At 42.1% G+C, this 16,395-nt stretch overlaps 1 protein-coding gene across 1 annotated transcript in view; it reads left to right on the top strand.

The window, feature by feature from the left end:
- Positions 1 to 16,395, top strand: part of Vps35l (VPS35 endosomal protein sorting factor like) — a 110,446-nt gene that overhangs the window by 31,697 nt on the left and 62,354 nt on the right. The window contains exons 9-14 of the mRNA XM_003478179.5: positions 1,124 to 1,183; positions 7,772 to 7,868; positions 8,548 to 8,595; positions 9,947 to 10,040; positions 13,180 to 13,257; positions 13,763 to 13,885. Coding sequence (XP_003478227.3) covers positions 1,124 to 1,183; positions 7,772 to 7,868; positions 8,548 to 8,595; positions 9,947 to 10,040; positions 13,180 to 13,257; positions 13,763 to 13,885 — 500 coding nt within the window. The remainder of the gene's footprint in view (positions 1 to 1,123; positions 1,184 to 7,771; positions 7,869 to 8,547; positions 8,596 to 9,946; positions 10,041 to 13,179; positions 13,258 to 13,762; positions 13,886 to 16,395) is intronic.

The raw sequence follows: 16,395 nt of genomic DNA, 5'->3' as shown, positions 1-16,395 counted from the left end.
AGACTGACCTCTTCCTTCCTTCATCCTAACTTGCGTCACTCTTGATGACATCATTTCATCCCGGGTCCTTAACCAGACACGATTTTTACAACTTTCTCACTTTCAAGATTGCTGTTCTTTATTTGCCAGAATACTGGGGTTGTGAAAAAGAACATAAACACTTTTAAATTGAAAGTGATGGAGGCAGAAAATGAAGAGCTGTCATTTTACTCCCTATATAGTGATGACGTTTTCCAAAATACATGCGCAGAATAGTTTTTCTTCTTGCCAGTTGTTTTTTTGGAATATAGCTGACCTATTTACATATCGTCTCAAGTTGTTTTAATTCTGCCCTGCCAAAGCTGAGTAGTTGAGACAGTGATCTGTGATTTAACAAAACCTACACTCCATCCATCTGTCCAGCAGCCTGGATCAGGTCCTGGGGATGTGGCAGCGATGAGACGAGTACACTTACTGCGCTCATGGGGCTTCCTTCCTAGTGGAAGCTCAAGTTCAGATGCTTCTAGCCACTGCTCTGCAGATTCACGAGGAAACGGGCTGACAGGAGAGCAGTGGGATCCGGTGGGACTGCGGCAAACTGGGCAGTGCAGATGCTATTGCAGGGGGCAGCTCCTGATTTGTCTACCTGGGTGTTGTCCTGTAGGGATATGAGCATATTTTTGCATATCTTATGTGAACTAGCAGATTTTTTTCACCTTAATTCTCCCAGTTTCCCTTTGGGAATGAATTCATAAATTTTTAAAGCACCCTATGGCACTCAAGTTGTGGATCAAATATATCCTGTCTCAGGCTGGACTCAGCCCACTTGCACCCTCTGATTGAAAATTGAACGTAGCATAGAATCTAGAATATTTTCTGTTGAGGACATGGAGAGAGCTGAGACTCTGTTAGCCCTGGTGTCAGTCAAGACTCTAAAGGGTAACATTGGTCACCTTTTTCTCTCATTAAAAACAAAAAAAAACCCCAAAGGAATATGGTTTAAAGCTTGTTCCACTAGATGGCAGTGTTATCGCAAGTTAAAACGTGTCTGTCTGGGATAAGACCTGTGTCCCTCTAATTGACAAACGATTTAGTGTTAGCTTCTGATGTGTGATGCTAATACCAGTATGTCCTTTTCCCCCAGGAAAGCTGGTCTATGAGCGCATCTTTTCCATGTGTTTGGATAACCGCAGCGTCTTACCAGGTAACACTGAGGCTTTCAGCCAGTCTGGTGGGATTCTTTATCCTTATGGCTCTGGGGATTGAATGCAGGCCTTTGCAGTAAGCTACATCCCCAACTTTTTTAATGTTTTTTTTTTTTTTTTTTTTTTTTTTTTTTTGAGACAGGAGCTTGCTAAATTGCCCATATTGGGCACTTGTGATCCTCTTGCCTCAGCCTCCCAGCTTGTTGGGATCACAGGCTTGTGCCACCATACTTAGCTTCTGAGTGTCATTCAGCCCTTGTTTTAGTCATTTTTTACTCGTCGCTGAGACAAAATACCTGAAGCCCAAAGTTAAGAAAAGAAAGGTTTATTTCTTACAGTTTTTGGAGGTTTCAGTCCACACTCAGTTGGTTCCCAGGCAGGTGGGCATGGCTGGGCCGCAGTTCCTGGTGGCTGCAAACAGCAAGCAGGAACCAGCAAAGAGCAAGACACACCTTCCTGCCATCACATCCTGGCTCCACCCCTAGGTGGGTGTAGCACTAACACCATCAATCCAAGCACTAGACAATGCAAATGCACAAATGCACAATGCAAACTCATGAGGCCTGGAAGACACAGACGTAAACCATGACAACCCTGAAATTATTATTAGACGTTTTTATTGAGTTCTGATTTATTGAGAACTGATAAAACTTTAAATTTTGGTGTATTACAAGGGACATGTTTGAAGGACGACCTCTGATCATCTCGTCATCCCAAAACTTAGTAGGTTTTTCACATGGGCCTGTCCAGGAATTTTAGCAAATATTGGATGCAGAAATGGAGAGCTGTAAAATTAGACTCTGCTAACTTTCACATGAGCTAATTTTCCTCTGATGTTTGACACTTAATATTTCCCCATATGTCTTCCTTTTCTTAAGCAAATTGCTTTTAAAAGTTTATGCATATGAAAGAACATTGTCAAATAAATCAATAGTAACAGATGCTTTGAATCTACAGTCTATACCTGAGTAATGTTTGCATTAAATTTATTGCCAATCAATTGTAAGTCCTCAAGAAGTTATAATGGGACAAGTGGATGATGGATTTCTTGTGTCATATAAATGATAATGATGGTGTATCTGTTGATGCATAACTCAGCTGTGCCTTCCTTTCCTTTTATCCTTCTTTTAACTCACAAGCAATGCTGCATGGAATCAGCCTCATTTGTACCGGTTGGAGCAGCCAGTGAGCACTGGTTCACCCCTCCTCCTCTATTCCTGACAGCAGTGCTTCCCAGGGGATACAGAGACAAGGGTGGTGACAGTGACCCAATATTTGACCCATATCTCCTTTCCTCCTTCCCTTTTCCACTTTCCTTTTCTGTCCTTCTTCCTTTCCTGTCACCCCCATCCTCTCCTATCTACCCATCTATCCATTTCACTCACCCATCCATCTTTTAAAAACTATTTAATAATGTACATTTCTTAGAAAGACAGAACTCCATATCCCTTTGTATCTAAACAAGATGGACCAAAGGTCTGCTTCTCCCCTTCCTCCTTATCTGCTTTGGCTTGCTTTCTGTCCCTTGGTGATGCTGATGTCACACCTGCCTCTCTCAAAAGGACCAACCCAGAACAGAAGAGATAAGAACTTGCCTCTCAGTGTGGCAGTCACTGGCTGCATGAGATTCCCAAGCATTTGAGATATAACTGGACAAACTGAGATGTGCTTTAAAAAAAGGACACAGATTTCAAAGACTTAGTACCTCACTAATAATCTGTTTATGTTGATTACATGTTGAACTGATATTTTGGATGAATTGGGCTAAAATTAAAATTAATTTTATCTGGGTGTGGTGGCACACACCTATAGTCCCAGTACCCTGGAATCTGCAGAAAGAGGAGCACCATGAGTTACAGACCAGCCTGAACTGCGTAGTAAGTTCAGGGCCAGCCTGGGAAGACCCTATCTCAAAACCAAACGAGAAAAAAAACCAAAACAAAAATTAATTTCAGTGCTGCTCTAGAACCTCAGTGTACCAGGCACATCACAATTAGGAAGTAGGGAGCCTGGAAAAGTGGGCTGCAGCCCTAGTGGGAAGGTTCTCTCTGTGGGCTAAAGGTTTTGGGAAATCTAATCCATCTGTGGAATTTAGAGTTGCCAACCATGTTATACCAGTGCTGGCAAACTTAGCCAGAGGTGGATTTAACCCCAAATATGTGTGTTGTTTGGCAGCAACAGTAATTTATTAACTTTTTGTACTGAGGATTGAACCCAGGGCCTTAGGCTTGCTAGACAAGCTTTCTACCACTGAACTAGTAATTTTAAAAACCCCTTTTAGTATGGGTTCTACTTTCTAGTAGTAGTATTGTATATTTAACCATTTATGTGATCTGCCTGCAATAATTTTTCTTCCTCCTAATTTCCATTGACAACAGTTTAGGACCAAATAAAAAACGTTTACTTATAACTGACTCCCTACCCAAACTCTAAAATTTCAGAATTAAAAGCCACTTCCAAGTGCTAAATATATTAATTAGCACCGTTATTGCTAAAATTCTTTTCTCTCTAGTAACTTTTTATTTTTTGCCTGGAGTCATGCAAACAAGGCTTTTGTTTGTTTCTTTTTGTTCCTGTTTTTTGTTTTTGTTGTTGTTGTAGCTGCTGTGTAGTTTAGGATGGCCTTGAACTCACTATGTTGTACAGGCTGGCCTCAAACTTCTGGCAGACCTCTTGCTTCAGCCTCCTGGAGTGCTGCGATTATATGAGTGCAGCATAATGCCCACGTTTTTGTTTTCTTGCAAATGATTTCTTCGTGTTTTGTGACTTTTTCTTTCATTTAAAATCTTTATCTGCATGATTTTCTGTAGCCTCAAGAATCTGAGAGGGAAAGGGACACTCTTTGCTTACAGTGGCCAGGCAATCTGGGGGGATGACTCTTCACCAAAATTATGAGGAAAGCTTTGTGATGCGCTCTGCAGAATTCTGCCTAAAGACATTATGTAGAGAGAGACTTCTAGTGGCATTTGTACTCATTCTTTCCACTTAAATCAAGTCCTAACTGGTGCATTCAGTACTTGGAACTCTTTGCCGACAGGAGTTTTACTACAGTTTAGCTCTTAGGAATCTAGTAAGCAATAGGTGTCTTTTGGGTTCACCAAGGGGACACATTAGTAGCTGTGGTCTCGTTCCAGCTAAGCATTTCTTCATCCAGCTCGTGTGACGAGCCCATATACTCTTGAGTGACAGAATCTTTTGCTTCCAACTTGCCAGATGGGGTTGGGGTTTGTGATTCTCATCCCTGTCATCTCAGCAGTCCTCCTTCCAGGTTTCCTCAGAAGACCTGGGCCCGTGGCAGTCAGCAGGGGTCTTCATGACCTGGCCTTTGGGCATGTGCTCACTATGTGCAGTCACATCACTGGAAGCTCTGCTCTGCCGAGAGGGTCCACACTTGGCAGGAAAGAGCACTGGTCACAGTGGTCACTGCCTTCTTCCTAAAACACCCACAGGAAGGTTAATTAAAGAAGCACCATAAAAGAAAAAGAAATGGGAACTAGGAAGAAAACCACTATTCTTTGTTACATCGATGTCTCTTATGAATCAGTTTCCAAATTCTGAGTGTGTTTTCCATATGGCAGCCTAGGTTCTTAGGCACAGACCACATATCATGCTGTGCCACTCCTGTGTTCAGAACCTTTAAGGGAGTTTCTGTTTCACTTAGGAAAAAGAACTCAGTTTTTACCAAGACTTCAGTCCTCTGGGACCACCTTGTGGTGCCTGCTTCTCCCCTTCCTCCTTGTCTGCTTTGGCTTGCTTTCTTTCCCTTGGTGATGCTGATGTCACACCTACCTCAGACCCTTTGCACTTGCTGTTTCTGTTCCTTGAAATACGTCCTGTCATTTCAGCACGGCTGGCTTCTTTTAGTAATTCAGGGCTTAGTTCAAATGCCTCTTCAGGGACCTTCTCTAACTATTCTATCAAACCTACTGTCATTCAAATCATTCTAATGTCTGGTACTTTTGTGGTACTGACTGCTACTGGCTGTTACCTTGTTAGTTTGCCTGCATATCCTTTTTTTCTGTTTATGTGTTTGCTACCACTGCAGTGTCGCTAAGTTGCTTGGACTGGGCTTGAAATTTTGATCTTTCTCCTTCAGCCTTCCATAGTACCTGGATTATTGGCATGTGCCACTAGGCCTAGCTTTTAGTTAGCATGGAAGGCATTTGTGTTATACAAATACAGTAAGGGGATATATTCTTCAGCTTTCTGTAAGAAAACCTTGTATCACCCAATCCTTTCTCTTAAGTTGTCTTGGAGCTGGAAGAAAAACCCAAAGACCTTGTGTTGCTATAGCATACATGCATATTGTCACGTGCCTGTAGCTAGTATGTCTATGCAGGGCATCCTACCTTTAGAAACTAGAGTTACAGCCCCTATGGCAACTGGAATCGCTGATTTTCTACCCTTTGCCAAGCTTCAGTTCCTTCAACTGGGAAATGAGATTTTATGGTAATCTCAGAAGAAACAAAACAAACCTTTTAAGACGTGTTTTGCTTTTGGATTCTAATCTGCATGATTTCTTCATATGGAAGAAAATTAACCCCGTCCTCCCTCTTCCAAAAGACATAATTGACAGGTGAATTAAAGAATAACTTTTTCCAACCGGGGATTTAGCTCAGTGGCATGAGCGCCTGCCTGGCAAGCCCTAGGTTGGGTGAGTTCAATCCCCGACACACACACACACACACACACACACACACACACACACACACAAAAGAATAACTTTTTTCTTTACCGGTGGGAAATCTCTTGAAACTTGAGGGGAAAAAAGTTAAAGTATGTGTGGACTCAGGCCAAGAAGGTAAAAGTGGTCCTTTGCCATCTTTTTGAGGATGGCAAGCCTGGGGGTTGCAGGTTAGTTCAGTGGTAAAGTGTTTAGTTGGCATGCACAAGGCCATGGTTTGATAACTGGCCCCAGGCAAGGAGAAAACAAAGCGGTAAGCTCCTAGTTTTCAAATGGCCAAAGCATGACAGACATCCAAAAACAGACTTGAGATTATAATTTCAGGATGTCAGCAGTTGTGATTAGTTATTGTTCTGTAGAAGTACCTTATTTTTTTTTTTTTGAGCTGATTGCATAGGAATTTTGACTACCTTTATGATATACCATTAGTAGCAAACTCAGGGATGAAAAATGACTTGTTATAAAGCCAAATGAGAGCCAAAGCTAAGAGTCCTTTGCTAGTCCCAAAGTCATTAACTTTCCCTTCAATCAATTAGTTAATTTTTTAAGATAGAGTTCTGCTGTGTAGCCCAGGCTGGTCTTGAATTTGTGTCGCTTCTCTTGTTGGGAATACAGGCATGTGCCACCATGCCCAGCCCTTAATTGGATCTTAAAAATATAAGCAGCCAGTGCTGGGATGGACTTGGGTCGTTTTACATGAATCATGTAGAGGTTTCCATGTGAGAGTTCAACAGGGACCTTTTTGCTGTTGATAAGTTGTTTTTGTTTGTGTATTGGGATTTTTTGGTTGTTCTCTTTTTTTCTTTGAACTTTATTTTATTGCTTAGTAAGATGTATATCAAGTCCAAAACTGAGAAGTTTCTGTGGTTAAAAAGAAACATATATCAGTACATCAAAATTGGCTGCCAGTGCTAGAAACTCAAAATAAATAATAAAGGGGGTCATGGCTGGTAGGCCAGCTAGCCCAGGGTGTCAGGGATATGGATTACTTGGTCTTGTTGTTCTCATGTATTTGTGTAGCTGCAGAGGTTCCAGCTATTGTATTTGCATTCCAATCTGCAAGCAAGAAGGAAGAACAGGGGAGGCCAAGCCCCTTTCCTTAAAAAGATAATTGCCAAAAGTTGCATTTTTATTTGTATTTAGGGACCAGAACTTGGGCCTAGCTGTAGAGATGGCCATCTGCCCAGCAGAAAAAGGAGAATTCTATTATTAAAAAGGATAAGAATGAGAGTGGTCTACACTGGCAGTTTCGGCACAAGGTGACTCAAGTCTTGGAGCTGGTATTGAGCCAGCACCAGCTCAGGCTGGTTTCTCACCTTGGGGCCTTGACTTGCTTTCTGGTCTGGCCCAGGCGATGCTTGGGGCCAAAGCTTAGATCACATATAATTTTACACTTGCAGGTGGCTAAAGCATCTGGAAGTGTGAGCAGTAGTGTTGCAGTTCCTGCTAGGGGCACCAAGAACCTCTGCATTAAAGTACATGCAATGGCTGAGACTGTTGGCTGGGAGCCAGACTGCTTGGCTAATATTCTAGCTGTGACAGTTGCTTGCTATGCTCTGGACAAGTTACTGCACTCCATTACCTTACTGGCTGCCTCTGCAAAAGAGGATCAGGAAAGTGTGGACCACAGTGCACTATTCTGGGGGTGAGCTAGCTCATGTCAGTAAGGCATTCTCTGTGAAGCAGGCACTTTAAAAGCTGTGTGTATGTGTGTGTGTGTGTGTGTGTGTAGTATTGCTGTAATCAACCATTTGCTAATGATGATGGTTGGAAGGAAAGGCATTGAGGGACTATACCTCCCTGTCTTCTGCCACATGGTAATGTTTTCCAAACCGAGGCCTTGCGGCATTTGCCACAATTACCAAGATTTAGGATGCCTAACAGGGATGGTTTTGTATTTCAGATCACTTTACTCCAGAGAATGTAAATGACACAGCCAAGGAAACATGCCTGAATTGGTTTTTCAAGATTGCTTCCATCAGGGAGCTCATTCCAAGATTGTATCCTTTTTCTGTCTGATGATGTTAAAGATAGACAACACAAGCAGCTCCATGAACAGTAGGAGACTTCTGACAGGTTGCCTGATGTTGCTGTTGAAAGTTTGGTCTCGTCGATTGCCAGCCTGAAGATAAAGCCACACCACACTTGAGAAACCATGGCTGAGACTCTTGCTCTCTCAGGTTTTGGTTTTTGCTTCAAATATGATGTGCTTTAGGCTTTTGTTTCCTTTTCCCATGTTAACGCTCTCAATTAAGACGCTATGTCTTTGGGTTTTTCCTCTGCTTCAAAAACTTGAAATAAAAACCAGGTCAGTCTTTTCTGCACAGGTGCCAGTATTGAGGAACAGAGAATTCCACTTACCTACAAACCTAAAAGTTACCCATCTTAGTTACCTAAAATTTCATAAAGCTTTGATGGAAAATGCTGAAAACGCACTTTGCATCTCAGTATGTAACCATGAATCAGTGCATAACATTTTCCAGAATGTATTTTAAATAAGTATGAAATCTTGAGGACCATATATAGAAATAGGCAGCCACTAGCTAACTTAATTCTCAGGGTTTTTGTGGGCCACTGTGATGCTGTATCCTAAGGTTACCTAATTACTTCTGCAACATTCTTTGCAATCAGGGAACAAGCTGTCTGGAAAGTGTCTTCCTTAATGGAATGTTTTAATAGCTACGTGGAAGCATCCATCCTGAAGTGTAATAAATTCCTTTCTAAAACGTAAGGCTCTTCTTGAGTGTCTGGCACCGTAACATTTCTAATTCACACAGACACAGACACACAGCACAGTGATAGTAGCTGTATTCATGAGCACGTTATGGTAGATCTAATGTTAACCACCTAATCAGTGTTTAGTCCAAGAGAAAATTAAGTGAGATAGAGACCTCATTTTAACGCCTATATGATGAATGTAGAAGAGGGGAATTTGGTTAAATAGCTTATGGGAGACCAGCTTGCCCTCATTTGAGTTCTGGCCATGTAGCCACTGACTGCGGTTCAAGAAAATTATTTGGGGTCTCCAAGCTTCAGTTTCTAGTCCTGTGTGTGTAGCCCTAAGAATGGTACGTACAGGCCCTTTAAACTGCTCAGGCTACCCTGAAAGCCAGGCACACAGTGGGGCCATGCTCCTGTGGGCTGTTGCTGTTGAAGAAGGAGAAAAATATGTTGATGATGCCTTTGTCTTTGGGGCTCAGGCTACTTGATGCTGTGGTTCATCTCAGATGTGGTTTTGGGGACAGTTTGTAAAGCTGAGGAAAGCCATGTCTATGTTCCACAGAGCCTGTGACATGCCAGTCACTCCTTAAAGCCAAGGACTGATACCTGGAGCTCCACTGATTGCTATTTTGGTTGGATTTAGAATTTCTCCCAAATGTCTTTGATTTAGATCTAGGGATGTCTGAGATAGTTGGGGAAATAAGATGGGTGCTGAAGAGACTTATTTTACCTCACTGTTGTAGGCAGAAGGAACTCCCACAATTTCCCTGGATGGAGAGCAGCAGGGGCAGAGGTTGTCTGATGCTGCCCTGAGGTTCTGGGAAGAGATGAGCACAGGACCTTGATTGAATTAGTGCCAAAGGAATAGGGAGAGATACAGAAAGAAGATCAAGGGTGACCAATGGGTAGAAAATTGTAGAGGGACAAAACTGTTAAAATTAGTAAAGTAAATGTGACTTTTAATCAAGAAAAAAGGTGAAAGTTGGCCTTGGGCCCTGAGCAGACATACTGCTGAAAGGAATCATTCAATGAATGATATTAGGAGAGAAAGTCTTAGTGCATTGTCTTAGAAAACTCTAATACTTTAACCTTGATTTGTTCCTGAAACTTGTTTTTTCTTTTTCCAAAATACAGAAGTTTGCCAGGTATGGTAGTACATACCTATAGTCCCAGCACTTGGAAAGCTGAGGCAGGAGTATCACTATATGTTTGAGGACAGCCTGAATTACGTAGTGAGACCCCGTTTCAATCCCTGCCCCCTAAAAGAAAGTTTAACTTCTTCATCTTTATTGTAAAACTAAGAAAATATCAAGTGTTTCCATTGGGTGTGATGCTGCCTTCTTTCTGTCTCCAACAGGGGAATTTTGGAATGCCTGCCCCGACTGACCTGCATGATCAGAGGCATCGGGGACCCGCTGGTGTCGGTCTATGCCCGGGCATACCTGTGCCGGGTAGGCTGTGTGCTACTCCTGTTGCCCAGACCTTCTTTGGGTCTCCCCTTGCCCACTGCCTCAGAAAGCAGTGAGAGGATGACTGTATTAGTGGCCGGTTTTAGTACTCATCCTTTCCACAGAAAGCAGCTGCAGAATTTCCCTGAAAAGTTAGTTTCAAAGTACACTAGCTTATTACAAGGCGTCTCATTAGGGGATGTTTAAGGTCATCTTCTAATAAATGATTTGGTTTTCAGAATTATTTCTTAGTTCTTGCTGGGAGGGAAGCTCCTAGGCCATTTAGACAACAGGTTGCTTTTCATTGACCTTGGACAATGCTACCTCATTGTCTTGAATTGATAGGTTTGGTTCGGTTTGGTGTGATGTGATTTTCTCTCCTTGTTAAAAGGCTGACTCAGAGCATGAGTCGGTGTGGCCACTGGCAGAAAGCAGTGTCCCCTGGGACAGTAGTATCAAGGTGAGGAGGACTGCTCCTCTGAAGCACCATGAAGGTTTGATGTAAAACTAGTTTCTTTGTGAAAAGTACAACCCAAGAAGAACATAGGACCATTTTGCTTGAGTCATAGAGGGGCTTTGCTTCTGCAAGGGGTTGTTAGCAAGGGATTATGGTCCCCAATCATCCCCAGGCATTGTTGAGGACAGAGCCCCCATGAGCACTGAAGCCCAGCAAATGATAAAACCTTGTGACCTCAGGTGTCACAGAAACCTTGTTCACTGCTCTCAAAGTTAGTAGCAGTGTCCTTCACCAATTATGAAGGACTTTGTAAGCCTTTTTCTTGATAATGAAAGGGCACCTAGCTCCCTCTCTGTGACTGTGTGTAAATTTAGGGTATGTTTTCCATTCCACAGCATCAAGTGTGTTTTCTAGAGCTGATTGGGTACCTTTGAGTGGCAGATGTCAGGACAAAGCAGACCCACCCCAGGGAATCTGGTAGTGATGAGTGCAGTATGTTTCATGGTGACAAGCCCTGTAGTTGAGCTTCTTAGAATGTCTTGAATTAGCTCTCACTTAAGAAGATTGAGAGACAGTCTATTCATTACAAGGGTTTCTTTCAATTTCTGTGGTAAAACTTAGTTCATGTTATTTAAAGTATGAGGGATTTGATAATTGTATGTCTGGACACTGCAGAGTAATGGAGAGCATGGCTCAGTGAAGGGCTTTAAAGAGCGTGTCAGGAATTGGCTTTCTTCTGGGTTGACTTCATTCTTTGGCTTGCTATTTACATATCAAAAGCCATGACAGCTCTAGGCTTCCATCCTGCCAACTTTTAGAAAGGGTACCCTTTCCTAGTAGATCTAGCCAGTCCCAGGGCTCATTCTTAATGGACTGCTTATGTCACTTGCACATCACTAGACCAGTACCTGTGACCATGGCATAGAATAAGCTAAATGACAGAGCCTGGGTCATGTGCCATTTCTGGAACTCAGGGTGGGTGGGTCCAGCTCCCACACAGACCTCATAGTGTAAAAGATTTGAGTCCCCAGAGATGCTCCAGTTTGGTGATAGGAAGTGGGTATCAGGCGGGTTGTAACAGCGGATGGAAGTCAGAAGCTGCTCCCTTGCCGCTCTGGAAAGAAGCCTTTTAGACCCAAGCAGAATTTCCAAGCTGCTCATTTGGCCTTACGAGAAGAGATAAACAAGAAACAAAAGCAGTGAGTAGGTGGGGTGTGGGGGAGCTTAAAGCTGTTTATTAAGGGAAAGTATGATTAACTCCTCTTCTTAGCCTTGGCCCTTTCAGCTCATCACCACTGCTTGTCCACTGGGCGGCCTTTGCTGTCACCTAACAGATAATTATTGCCTTTTCTACAATATGATTAAGTAGAAGGAAAGACAATAGAGTCAGAATATGTAGAGCTGAATCTGACATTTGTTGGTATTTTTTAAAATCCGTGCACTTGTGGTTAGAAATAGCCCTTCCTGCCTCCAACAGCCATAAATCTGTTCTTGAAATTTAACCTTCTGGTGGTTTTCACATCGTTTCTCTCGTAGGAATGGTGCCCAGCCATCTAGAAAGGGTCACTGTTGCTAACCCTTGTGACCTGGGGAGGGAGAGGTGAATGTGAGAAATCTGTCCCTCTTGGAAAAAACTGGTTCCCAGAGAGCAGTTTCTCTCAGGATGCTGTTTTTGTGGTTAAACAGCAGTTGGGAATCGTAGCCTATCTGAGGACTCAGTTTCAGGAATATTATGGTGTTTTGCTCTTAACATATGCAGTAAGCATACTTCTCTTTGCCACTCCGCCCTAGTGCTCTGGCTGCCTTCTGGAGGATTGACAGGTTTCTCTAAGTAGAAATACTGCAATGGGTTTTTAAATACTGAATTCAAGAACTAATACACGATAGCGTTTGTTAATGCTTTATGCTTGACTTCTATGAAATTCCTTTAAAATATTAAAATGTATGTCTCTTACCATAATTACATATAGCAAATGCTATATGTGGCAGCACAGCATCTGAAATCTAAGCCAGACCTCTCAAAAATCTTTTTGGTAGGGGCTGGGGATTTAGCTCAGTGGCATGAGCACCTGCCTTGCAAGCAGGCAGTCGTGAGTTTGATCCCTGGTACCGATAAAAACAAAAAAAAGAAAAAAAAATCTTTTTGGTAGGGTGGGGGGAAGAGATGCTGGGGACTAGAATCAGGGCCTCATGCACACTAAGCTCTGCTTCTGTGTCCTGTACCACTCGGCTGCACCCCTGTCCCTGTCGTAACCTTTTTGCTTCATCTGATAAGTGCAGTCACATGCATGTTGATCATTTTATTTTCTCAAGAGAAAGAGAATATTGTGTACACAGTCTTAAGCCTACATTCCTTGTTAGTTCTGCATTGATTTGTTCTCTTGGTCAACTGTTCAGAATATATTCATTACTTTCATGAAATTTACAAAGGTAATTACTGCAAATATTGCACTTTTCCCTTAAAAATAGCTTCAATGGTTTTTCTGGTAAGCATAACATATTTATTGACTAGGAAAACATAAGCAAAAAGAATAAAAATTAGCATTCTGGATTTTTCCTGTGCGTCTATACATACATATGTATATACATATATATTTTTAAATTTATACAAATGCATCAGTGTGTACATCTTATTTACTACCTTTTCCTCCATTGTCAAAGTAAGCTCATTTTATCTTACTGCAGGTGGGAATGGAAGTGGCTCCACACCTCAAAGAAAGCCTGAATAAAAATTTCTTTGACTTCCTTCTTACATTTAAACAGGTAAGAACACCACCATCGGAACAGCTCATGGAAATAACAACTGTGTGATAGCAAATTCTCAGAACCCAGGAGGTTTTCCAAGTTCAAAATGCCTTAAAGCCCTTTCAGTGTGCAAACCTTAGAAAATGACACTAGCATCTGTTGTGAGCCATTAAAATATGTTGATTATACTGAACAAACAGAAAATTAATACGCATATGGGAAGAGGAAGCACCTCCTTGATCAGCCTTTCTTCTTGGCATCTGTTGACTATTTTTATTGGATTACTTCTTTGCACAGAGCATATTCTCACAACAGCTTAACTTGTTGACATGGGAAACTTGTTATAGGAATGATGATGATGATGATAATTTTGTAGTTTCCAAAAGAACACAAAGACAACCGAGAAGCTAGGCTTTATCTTTTGGTGCCATCCATGATCTTCCAGCACTGTCCAGGCTGGGATTTGTGTGGTTTTTGCTTGGTATGCTATTCCTTTCCTATGAGTGTCTTCTGGTCTCCACAGATCCATGGGGATACAGTGCAGAACCAGCTGGTGGTCCAGGGAGTGGAACTCCCATCCTATCTGCCCCTGTACTCACCAGCCATGGACTGGATCTTCCAGTGCATCTCTTACCATGCGCCAGAGGTAACTGTTTGGAGGGATTCTGGGGCCACTTCTCGTCTGTGGCATGACAGCCCTGTACTGTGTGCCTGTGATGTGGACAGGGCCTTTCCTAGCAGCTGCAGCAGTGTCAGTGCCAGCCTTCCTTTGCAGAGTGCTTAGCCTGGTGGCTGGTTCTCTGCTAAGTCCTTTTTCTAGACTGTCCCATGGAATGGCTCTGGGAAGGGAAGGCAGTCTCTCAGGAGGCCAAATTCTTACGTCCAATCACGCAGCTAGGAAAAGTTAGTAGATGAAACCAGCAGCCCCTGAGTACGGGGCCAGTGAGCTTTACTTCCTCTACATTTACCTGCGTGTGACCTTTTCCTGTTTATCATAATTGGATTAAAGTAAACTGGATAGTAATTCCTCCATTTTTTGAAAAGAAAGTAAAACTACTTAACTGCTTCTGTGAGATTCCCTCCTTCCCTTTCTCCCTTTCTTTCTTGCTGGTTATATTGTCAAAATCAAAGTAACATCAGAATCATAGTAGAGAACCCCTTCTCTGAGTTTGAGAGGCAGTTTCAGTAGGCTGCCAGTCCAGGTTGTACCCATGATGGATGAAGTTTTCTTTTTCCCTTTGGTGACTGAAAGGAAAAGAGATTGACTGCAAAACAAGAATATATAGAATAAAACAAACTCACATCTGCCTGTATCCTAGTTGCTGTCAACACATGTCAAAACCCTTTCAGGAAAAAAAGAGGGCCTGGCTTTGCCTAAGCAGTCCTAATCCTAAGGATTTGTCCTATAGAAATAGGTGGATGAGCATGAAAATTATGCACACACGGGTTTGGTCGTAGTAGGGCAGCATTGGGGTAACTCGCAGGGGACAGGTTCAGTTATGGTGTATGGCATTGTGTAGAATGTTCTGGAGCCATAAATGATGAAACCCAGAAGCATCTGGCAGTGCTGATGTGAGGGTGTTGCAGTACCTTGTGGAGTGGAATGCAGTGATCCCACACATTGCTGAGACTGCTAAAGATCCTGGAAAACAAGCAGTGTGTTTTCAAGAAATCTCTTCTCTTTACACTAGCTTGTGTGGTCTGGGATTAACAAATGAGGACCCTGAGTCCAGGCCTGAGTCCAGTCTCTGCTCTGTGACAGTGGTCATGGTAAGGTAGAAACCAACTAATCTCCTTCTAACCTTGATTTCTCGCCTGTGAATTGGGAGCAATATTAATAATTATATTTTCTAGTCTGTTGAAAAGATGAAAAAAGACAGTGACTTAGAGTAGTGGTACACATATAATACTTTTGTACATGATCTCATCTGCATGAAAGTTAGGAAGGAAATGTGACAAAGTCTCACTGGAGGATGAGACTTGGGGCATCTTATTTTTCTTTCCCCATCGGTTTTCTAACTGCACTGCTTGTATTTTTATTTTTCAACTTCTAAAGTAGGGGGAAAAACAAGGACATCTTGTAAAGTCTTGGATGAATTTTTTTAAACCATTAAATAAATTGATTTTAAATGAAGCCAATATAAAAGAGAGTGATTGCTTTGAAAACGTGCTGCGCATTCTCTAAACTCTCTAGCATAGTCTCAGCAACTGCCTGCTGGCCCTGGCACTGGGACGAGGTACACAAACTTCACTGCTCTCAGTGTTCTCCTGAGTGACTGAGACCTTCAAACAAGCAGGACTAACATGTTGAAAATGAGAACACTTATTTTTTTCCTCTCATTTTAATGAAAGGAAAAATCAGATTTAAAACAAAATACATGTCATAGGTATCTTTCCTTTTATTTTAAGCGCTAGAAACCTCAAAGGATAGCAGAAGCTGGGAATAGAATTTTCTCAGGGAGTACAGCTCTAGGAAGTCATCACTGCAGTAGGAAAAGTTATTAAAAAATTAGGTCACCTGAATAATAGTAAACTCTAGTTCTTGGGGGCACTTAAATAAGGGACTTGCAGTGTCTTGCTAAAAATGAATCATTTTCAAAATGTAAAAAAATTGATACCGGTACAGAAGGTGTTGTTTAGGACACATGGGATAGTTCGATGCTAAAAGCTCATGGACACTAGCTTGTCTGCGCTCCCTGGGGAGTAGAGCCACGTGTGTCTTTCAGAAACCAGGCCTCCAAATTTGGAGACCGTAAAGTTTGGCTGCAGCAATCGGTAATATACAAGGCAGGGAGGTGGAAGGGGGAGAGGAGAAGCTTTTAGCTGTAAATTTCTGATGTGCGAAATTACAAATCAAAGTTGAAATTTAAAATTAAAAAAATCAGAGTGATTACTCAAAAAGACTTGTTGTTATCGTTTGAAGACAGGATATTTTTCTCCTACAACTGAACTAAGGTTACAGGCTTATTCTCCCCAGAAAAAAAAGCAACTATCTTATAAAACTTGTTTTTAGATAGTAAAACAAATCTGTTGATAAACTGTTTATCTTTGTCATCCAGCAGCTATTTTGTTGTTGAGTGTGGGGGCTGGGTGGTGGAAGAGAAAAACAGCCTGAGCCTGACATTAGTGGCGACTCCTGTTGGGTGCAGAATCCCA

This window comes from Cavia porcellus, unplaced genomic scaffold (assembly GCF_034190915.1).
Source record: "Cavia porcellus strain 051 isolate PalLab524CR breed Dunkin Hartley unplaced genomic scaffold, mCavPor4.1 scaffold_16, whole genome shotgun sequence".
Taxonomy (NCBI): domain Eukaryota; kingdom Metazoa; phylum Chordata; class Mammalia; order Rodentia; family Caviidae; genus Cavia; species Cavia porcellus.
This window is presented reverse-complemented; position numbering and strand designations above follow the sequence as displayed.